This window comes from Cibotium barometz, chromosome 63 (genome assembly GCF_041138505.1).
Source record: "Cibotium barometz isolate CiBa-2024 chromosome 63, ASM4113850v1, whole genome shotgun sequence".
NCBI classification, from domain to species: Eukaryota; Viridiplantae; Streptophyta; class Polypodiopsida; order Cyatheales; family Cibotiaceae; genus Cibotium; species Cibotium barometz.
The window spans coordinates 2018977-2028420 of record NC_141108.1 but is presented as its reverse complement, the minus strand read 5'-3'; the positions used below and the strand labels follow the sequence as shown (position 1 = coordinate 2028420).

Below are 9444 nucleotides of genomic sequence, written 5' to 3'. Positions count from 1 at the left end.
TATTTTTCTGTCCATTACATGGTACTTTTATCCCAGTGCTTTCAGGCTTTACAACAGCAAAAAGCACTTCATTATTATCTCATTAGCTCTTCAGTTTGGTAAGCCTCTATAGACCTCTTGAGTTCAAACATCACCCTGTTTATAAAAAAATCGAGCCAAAAACAAAACACTCTTTTCTGTTGATGAATTTTTGCGTGTAGGATCATCCATTGCCAAGATGATAGGAGACTGTTTTCAGAAGCCTAAGCTAAAGCCTTGCATATCTTTATTTCTTTCATATTTATATCAAGCCAAGATGGTATATGAGAGTTTGTCACAGGCCACCAGCACCAGCACCACTAAAGCCAGTTCTTAAAACAGCATACTTCAAAAACAACTACAGACCAACTACAGGGTACAATAAGGATGATATATACCGAAATCTATGTTCGCGTGTAGAGAGAAAAAAAGCTGTAGATCCTCAAATCTTGATATGAGCTACGAGACTTTACCGTCTTTTGACTAGTAACGCAGTGATTCCACCAGCAACTATACCTACAGCAGCTGCTGCTATCCCAATACCAATAATCCCATCTTTGAATCCCCACAGCACAACAAAGAAAAGGTAGATTATCAGTATGACCGCATTCAAGATCTACTTCAAAAAAGAATGTATAATAATCTCCTCACCTCTTGCAATCTTGTCTTCTATCAACCTTCTAAGGGTCGCCCCTTGCCTAAAGTCGGGTGTTATCTGTCAAGCTTGCCACGTTAGTGCTCTGAAACGCTTTGCCACTGGATGTCTATGCTGCATGCTGCATGCTGCATTTCAAATGAATTTTTACCTCAAGTGCTGCATTTCAAATGAATTTTTACCTCAAGTGCATCATCAATATACCGCCTTGCACGTGGAATATCGCCGGCCCGGTAATGACCTACAGCAAGAAGATATAGTATCTCCCTCTCCTGAATTTGGTCTGGTTTTCTAGCTAGTGAAGCTGCATGAACAGATGATACCCTTAGAGACCTGATAGTGCTGCAACACCAGGATTACCTCAGAGTGAGTTTATTTTCAAAAATGAAAAACAGAAAAAGCACCTTCTAACATCAAAATCCCACGCTGCACATCAGAAGTTTGGCGGGAATGTACAAGTGCCCATGATAACCGCATATAACTCTCAGTCCTCTGTGACTCCTGCAAAAATTCCACTCCCTCCCCTGCAGCTTCTCGTTCACAACCCTATATACAGTTTATTCACATGTTAATAAGTTAAATGTCTAGAAACAGCAGCATCAATGCACCAAAAAAGAAATCTATATTAAAGTCCTTAACCATCATCATAGAAGCCAAAGACAATCGCATTGCTTCATGTGAGAAGGGCCAATGAATGATGTTCTCCCATCCTAGACCCTCCCACCTCGTCTTATCCCTCCCTGCCCATCTTCAAATAAGGGTGGTGGCAAAAGCTTCCTCTGAGCCACCTAGATTTGAATTTACTACAATCAAGGTGATGCAACTGAAGGATTTGATATGCCCCAACATCTGGTACTTGACCTCATCACCACGGTGGCACATGGATGACATACAACTGGTAAGCCAAAAATAAGGTAAGTCACCACCAAAGGTGTGCCTGTCCATAGGCACTTAAGTTCCAAATCTTACAATTCTAATAAGCCTCCAAGAAAAGCACCTGACGACTCCTCTATGCTGTAGATGTTGAAAGCCCCAACTTTTGGACAAACACATATGCAGTAAAGTCATATGAACCGTCTCCTTTCTAGACTTCCTGAGCAGCCAATAACAGGGAGAAAATTAGCAGCCACAACAGCCAGCATTCATCAGAGGATAACCTTTCTGTGACCTAGGTTGTTCCCAGGTGAGTTTCATTACTTTTATTTCAGATTACAGTCTTGACCACCCTTGGCTTGTACATAAAGCTGTTTGCATCAACAGCTGTGGGTTGGCACAGGGGGAATCTCAGCCGTCAAACCGAGGCGTCAGAAAATAAAAAATATACTGCCCTGTCAACATCACCATTTAGATTCCCCAGCTTCTGATGTGTAATTATCTGGTGTACTCACTTGTCAATATCACCAGAGTATGTTGACTTCTGATAAAACCAGCTCACAATAACTTGTCGTCCTCCTCACAGCTGTGGTGTCGGAGAGGACAGGAGGAGGACAATCCAGGTTGGAAAGTTAGCAGAGTATGTTGAATTCTGATAAAACCAGCTCACACTAACTCCTCTTCCCCCCCACAGCTGTGGCATCAGAGAAAGGACGGGAGGAGGATGCTCAGAGCCCCCTGCTTACTCGCAACTTTGCCAGCCCAGGATGTCATCCTGCTGTCCTCTTTAATTCTTACACCAGAGTATGTTAACATGTCAAAAGCTGTCATGTGCATCACATAGGTGAGTATCGCATGGACATGGACCTCAATGTTCACAGGCTAACAGGCAAGTATAGGGGCACGAGTGGAACTGATCATGTGCCCAGGAAGCTGCCCAAATGTCAGATGTACCAATTCATTATTATTGGGCTTAAGGAGCTACGCCAATTTTTGGGACTTGCTCAGGCTTACCAAGGACATGTTGAAAAGTTCTCTGATATTGCAGCTCCCTCACACATTCTTTGAGGGTGTCAAGCAGAGACAAAAGATCCTAATTATTAAGGCCTTAGTCGCTTTTCACAAGTTACAAGAGGCCGCTTGTCTTGGCTCTGGCTCAGTGGGACCAACCATTTGAGGTAACTTGTGATGCCAATAACCAGACAACCGGTGCTGTTTTACTTAATGGACATCCTGTGGCTTACGAGAGCCAAACTTTGAAGGGTCCCAAGTTGAACTACTACAAGTATGACAAAGAAATGTTGGCAGTAATTCAAGATGTTAAGACTTAAATGGTGCTGATTTTGTAATTAACACTCATCATGAAAGCCTTAAATGGCTGCAGACAATGCCCAATGAGCATTGAAAATACTTTGGGGCAAAAGGAAAGGACTCAAAGATTGCATTGAAGATTGAGTTCTTTGATGACAAAGCTGAATTCTCGTGAGCGACTTTGAATCTTCAGATGCATTGCCCGAGGCCACACATTGGTGTGTCGGGGGAGACTTCAGCATGCTTGAGGACCCGGCTGATAGGGTGGGAGGCAGTCATGTTACAGTGCACGGCACGGAGCTTGCAGCTTGGGAGCGATTTTGTATGACACTGCGGATCACTGATGCATGGCAACATGAGGCTTTCTCCCGCTCTCAGGACAGTCTTAGTTTTTCTCGGTCGGATCGCCGGCAAGGAGGGACTAATCTATCACGGATTGATCGCTTCTATGTGTGCGACAGGTTCGGGGAGCGTGGTGGCTCCGTTGGCATTCTAGCTGGCACCTCTTTTTCAGACCATGCGCCAGTTATTTTGACACTTGAGGAGAGGACACGGGAGACCAGCTTGCAATTGAGGATCCCAGAGAGGATACTTACAGATCCCAGTCTCTCTAAAGACATTGAGAGGATATGGCATGATAGTCAGAGCTCTGACCTGGATGCAGCAGGCCAGTGCGCCCAGGGACTCATCGAGCTCAGCTCTTTTTTGCACGCTACAGCCTTGACACGACTGGGAGAGACACGAGAGCGGGAGCGTCGCTTGAGACGTAGCCTTGCTTCGCTCCAGCGTCTTCAAGAGCAACTGCCTACATGTGAGCAGGTGGCGTCCCAGCAGCTGAGCCAAGCACGCCAGGAGGTTAGAGAGACAGAGGAGCATCGCCACACCTCTCAGTGGACGCAGCTTGGTGATAGAGTGACTGGGGAGTTTTTTGAGATTACCGGACCCCGCCATGCTCGAGCAGGAGTATGCCAGCTCAGAAGGCAGGACGGATCTTTAGCCCCACTGAACCCGGGGAGATTAGAGCCATTGCCACTGAGTTCTATAGAGACCTGCTTTCAGCGGAGCCAGCCACGGAGGCACGGGATGCTTGCAGACAGACTGTGTGGGCCCATGTGCAGAGGAGGGTCACAGATCGCATGCGCACAGTTTTGGGTGAGCCCCTTTCAGAGGATGAGCTTGTTGAGGCTTTGAGGGTCCTTCCGCGCCATAGTTACCCTGGGGAGGACGGATTGACGCCTGCCTTTTTTATGCGCTATTGGGACCTTTTGGGGCCAGGCCTCCGCACGGGCTTTCAGTATGTTTTGGACACTCGGGTGATGCCGCAGAGCTTTTCAAAGGGCTTGATTTTTCTTATCCCCAAGAGGGAGGGAGTGTCAAACGATATTCGGCATTGGAGGCCTATTACGATCCTCAATACTGTCTACAAGGTCTTAGCAAAGGCCTGAGTTTGAGGATCCAGCCCTTCCTTGGGGAGTTGATTCATGCTACCCAGACAGGATTCGTCAAGGAGCGCAGTATCCTTGACAACATTTTCACCTTCTGGGAGGCGACGGCCCGAGCTAGATTTCTCGGTGAGGACTTGGTCGTGATGCTTCTCAATTTTGAGAAGGCATATGATAGAGTCGATTGGGGTTTCCTAGAGGACACTATGCTTCGCATGGGTTTTGAGCCAGATTGGATTCGAGGAGTGGCGGCTCTATATTCCGCAGCTCGTAGCCAGGTGTTGATGGCAGGAGGGCGGAGACCGAGTTTTGAGCTGACCAGATCAGTCCGCCAGGGATGCCCGCTTGCCCCGTTCCTTTTTCTCTTCTTTGCAGAGGCTATGAGCATGTATCTGACAGCAGAGGAGGTTGGTTTGAGAGGACTCCAGCTCCCAGTCCGGGGTGAGGACCTGCTCGATTCTGAGTTTGCTGATGACACGGGATTGTTTTTGCATGGCCAGGAGGCCAACTTACAGAGGGCAGAGCAGTCGCTCTACAGGTTTTTGGTGTGGCTTCGGGAGCATTGATCAATTGGCGCAAGACAGTGGCCTTTTGGATCAGTAGCGCTCCCACTTCGGTATGGAGCCCAGACCCGGGTTTTAGATGGATTCCTCCTTGTACAGCAGTGCGGTATCTGGGTTGCCAGATTGGACTTGATTTGTCACCTGAGCAGCAGATCGCCCTGCTTCTTCTGAGCATTCGGAAGAAGCTTTTATATTGGAGTACAGCTCGGCTATCCTTGGCTAGAAGGGTGGTGGTGACAAATCAGGTGCTTTTAGCGACTATGTGGTACATCACGTCTTGCTGGATCTTCTCGAGCTCTTGCATCAGCCAAGTACAGAGGCTGATCAGGAACTTTCTTTGGTCTGGGCGGGATGGTCAGCCGGCCCGGGCTAAGGTTGCTTGGGCAGTTATTACTCTTCCGCGGGCCCAGGGGGGCTTGGGCATTATAGATCCAGCTGATCAGAGTAGAGCCTTGCTGGGAAAGCTTATTGTTCGGGGGTTGCTTCCAGGCGCTGAGCCTTGGAAGGAGCTTCTATTTCAGCAGCAGCAGCAGGGGGCACTTCGGCACCAGAGATACGGTGGATCTTCATAGAGATGAGGAGGACAGGCCTCAGTAGAGGATGGGAGGACAGATTTGCCTTGAGCATCCTGCGAGCTTGGGAGCTTCTGAGACCGGGGCTTTCTCAGAGACCTCCTACTTGTGATGAGGAGCGGGCCAGAGCGCCGCTCATCTGGAGCCTTGCGGTACGTACAGAGCAGGGTGATATGCTGGGCTCTCGGCCTCGTCTAGCCTGGGGACCATTGGCGGCAGGCCCAGCAATCAGTTTGGGAGATTGGCAGGCCTTTTGAAGTCTCCCGGAGGAGATCCAGGCGGAGAGGCTGAGTCACTTCAGAGGGGGGCTGATTATGAGGGATGACATTCAGGAGGCACTCACTGAGGAGTGGTTCACGCCTTTCGAGCCAACGGCCCCACAGTGGATGGGAGCCTTTACACAGTTGGAGATCCTCATTGCTGTCAGAGCTTGCACTGAGGATGGCAGATGCCTCTACTATGAGATACAGGAGGAGGGCAGACTTCAGAGAGTGGAGGCGGAGTCGCCTTTGGTTGCAGAGTGCATCTTTCACAGGATTCGGGTAGTGCGCCACTTCTCAGAAGTGGCATATTGATCCAGACCCTGCAGATGTGGACTCTGATTGGCGCTTATGGGCATATGCTGCGCGCCCCTTGGCCCGGCTCCAGTGGGACCCTGGCGAGTACGAGTGGCACGATCCTTATGTGTCCCCTAAGGCCATAGAGATCACCTTCTTCCAGTACACTGTTCGGTTAGGGAGGCATATTTTGACTGCAAGGAGGATGGTCTCTCCAGCTGCATCGGAGCATTGGCGGCTACACGGACTCTCACAGGAGTTCCTGGAGGATTTTTGGACCAGGCTCTGGGCTAGTCGACAGGCACACAGGATCTCGACTTTTCAGTGGTGGCTGGTTGCCCACAATTACATGGGCTCTGCAGTTGGCACCTGGCTTGTCTACAGTGGCCTTCCGTCGGCCTGCGTCCGATGCGGCCACCCCTTGGAGACACAGAGACATTGTCTTTGGGACTGTCCACAGGCGCAGCAGATTTGGCTGAGGATGCTGCGCATTCTGGCCCCCCTCTCTCCAGAGGGCATGTATACGTGGGGAGCCGCTGCATGGTCGACTTCGTCAAGGCCTGCTCTCGGATACGAGATGGAGCAGGACAGCCGGGCCATCAGATTCATTAGGGGCCAGCCTCGCCTTGTTCCTCACCGGATTTCTCGTCCGTCGGCTGGACACAGGAGAGGGATTTACGGTGGGAGCTCCTCAGAAGCCTCACCATATGGTTCACCTGGAGAGCCCGTTGTTTCAGGGCCTTTGAGGGGAGACTGGAGCCACCAACAGAGACTATTCGGGCTATCTGGCAAGAGGTGATCCACACCCTGCGAGGACAGTATGACCGCATCCGAGGCGACTTGGATCGAGCGATCTTGCAGCGCTAGGCCTTCCACACCACTTGGCGCAGCGGCCCTTTCTATACTCTACACGCGGGTACCCCCCATTGGCACTACAGGCCACCTATGTGGATTTTCCCCTCTCCTATTGTATGATATAGCCTCTCAGTTATTTGTACTTTTATTTGTACTTTTTTGCACCTAGGGAGAGTCTCCCTAGCTGCCTTGATTGGATCTCTGCTCTGCCTTCTTATGAGCAGGAGAAGGTTTTGTAACCCAGTGGGCGTTTTCTTATAACTAATGAAAGGATCTTTTCTCGGAAAAAAAAAAAAAAAAGGAAACCTTGATCCAAACTCACACAATATCCATACTCTTTTGTAAAGCCTCCCATTGACTAAGTTGGTAGTTGGACATTCTTGGCTGGAGAGTTGCTTGTGGCTCCCCCACTTGCCCAGAATGTCCTCATCCTGTTCTTGCACTGATACTTACATGGCACTTATTCTTTCGAACTACCACAGGCTTTATACCTTTCTTTGCTTGAAAAACGACCAACTTAAAAGGTTAAAGGCGTCTTTTGAACAATGTGGGCAGGTTTGTCTCCACACACATATGCTGGAGAGATTGGATGTAGGAACTCTGAAGAAACTGATGACAGAGTTAGTGTTTTTTGGCATACCTACATCCAATCTCTCTAGCATGTGTGTGTAAAGATGAACCCATCCACGGTTGAACAATGTGGGCAGGTTTGTCTCCACACACATATGCTGGAGAGATTGGATGTAGGAACTCTGAAGAAACTGATGACAGAGTTAGTGTTTTTTGGCATACCTACATCCAATCTCTCTAGCATGTGTGTGTAAAGATGAACCCATCCACGGTCCACATCGTCCGCCGAAGACGGCTTGCCATCAGATATGTGTGTAAATGCCAACTGTCTTGTTTTTCTCCTTAGATCAATAAGTTTTGCTCAATCTAGTAGATAGTCTCATCTCCTTAACCATTATTAACCCATAACATGTACACATGGGTGAACTTCCTGACATTAAGCCCATCAGTTACCCCATATTATGTACAAAAAAAAAAAGGTACACAGTAATGGTCTCGGGGAAGAATTGAACTGTAATCACCACATAAGGGTAGGATTATTTTTCAAGTTGTGAGCATTAATCAAACACTAAGTGAGCCTTGCCTTAGCCTGTAGTTAAGATTTACCTGAATGATATCGTTGTCGGTCCATGGCAGCGTGTCACCGGAGCCAAAAATTGAGCCGATGGTATCAAGAAGCGTTGACATCCTTCGCAAAAGAGTATGTATTTAGCCCGTTTGCCCAAAACCGATATTAATTTTCAAGTGTGCATTAAATATGTATCACCCCAATAAACACACACACATATTATATCTCCACCGCGGGCTGTCCGCTTAAACGTTCCTGGAACAGGATGTCCGGACATCACATGCCCATCTAAGCTTTATCTAACCTCCCAAACAACAATTTTAACTAGATGCATTCAAGAACAAGTATGAACACAATTGCACGCCTGGCCTCCTGGCCGGATAATCTTTTGTTTGCCTTTGTATTTTGTGAACTATATAGTCGTAAATGTACTTGATTATAGTGTTATAGTTGTTCTCTCCTTTTAAATCAAATTAAATGAGAATAGTTGCAAAGTAGTAATAGCTATGGGGAGGTATTTTGAAAATCATTGCTCCACCCTTGTCATTTGCAACTGCATGGATACTAGCTAGCTCTATGTTATAAGACCCCTTATGAAGAGAAGTATGATTGTTTAAGTAGTCCAAACACCTCAACACCTGCTAGCTATGGGGAGGTATTTTGAAAATCATTGCTCCACCCTTGTCATTTATACTAGCTAGCTCTATGTTATCGGACCCCCTTATGAAGAGAAGTATGATTGTTTAAGTAGTCCAAACACCTCAACGCCTGCTAGCTCTATGTTATAAGACCCCTTTATGAAGAGAAGTTATGTTTGTTTGAGTAATCCAGACACTCAGTAGGTGGAGCACTACAAGTTGGAGCTTAAGAGAACAAAGAGAGGATGAGACACTTGGGAGGAAGAGGGAGGAAGAAACTCAATGATGCCATTGTCAATTGTAGGTTATGGTTGGAAGTGGCTTGTAAGGTCTAGCAAGTGTGAGGACCGATGCAATGTAAAGGACCATCTTTAAATAAGGGCTATTCCCTTGTGGAGACCCATGTTTGCAGCTTGTGGAGATCTTTAAAAAAGGGCTATTGTTGGGCTTGTAAGGTCTAGCAAGTGTCAATAGTAGGTTATGGTTTGGAAGTGGCTTGTAAGTTCCAGCAAGTGTGAATGCCAACGTAATGTAAAGGAACATCTTTCAAAAAGGGCTATTGCCTTGTGGAGACCCATGTTTGCAGCTTGTGGAGATCTTTAAAAGAGGACTATTGTCTTGTGGAGACCCATGTTTGCAGCTTGTGCTGCCAAGTACAAGCTTGTGGAGACCCATGTTTGCAGCTTGTGCTGCCAAGTACATTTGTGCTAGAAGCAACCTTGGGAGTCTTTCAACATCAATTGCAACTTGATAGATGGGTGCTAGACTCGTACATTTTCATAAGGGCTTTCAGCCTATGGAATAATTTGTTCACAAGGCATT

The 9444-nt window shown here is 47.6% G+C and overlaps 1 protein-coding gene across 1 annotated transcript; it reads right to left on the bottom strand.

The window, feature by feature from the left end:
- Positions 1-260: 260 nt before the first annotated feature.
- On the bottom strand, positions 261-8169 carry BIGYIN (Tetratricopeptide repeat (TPR)-like superfamily protein). Its single transcript, XM_086796424.1, has 5 exons — positions 8023-8169; positions 1078-1219; positions 856-977; positions 670-733; positions 261-573 (listed from the first exon to the last, which is right to left on the bottom strand). Exons 1-5 carry the CDS (start codon positions 8101-8103, stop codon positions 488-490), a joined length of 495 nt encoding a protein of 164 aa, XP_086652550.1. The 5' UTR covers positions 8104-8169; the 3' UTR covers positions 261-487.
- Between the last annotated feature and the right edge of the window lie 1275 nt (positions 8170-9444).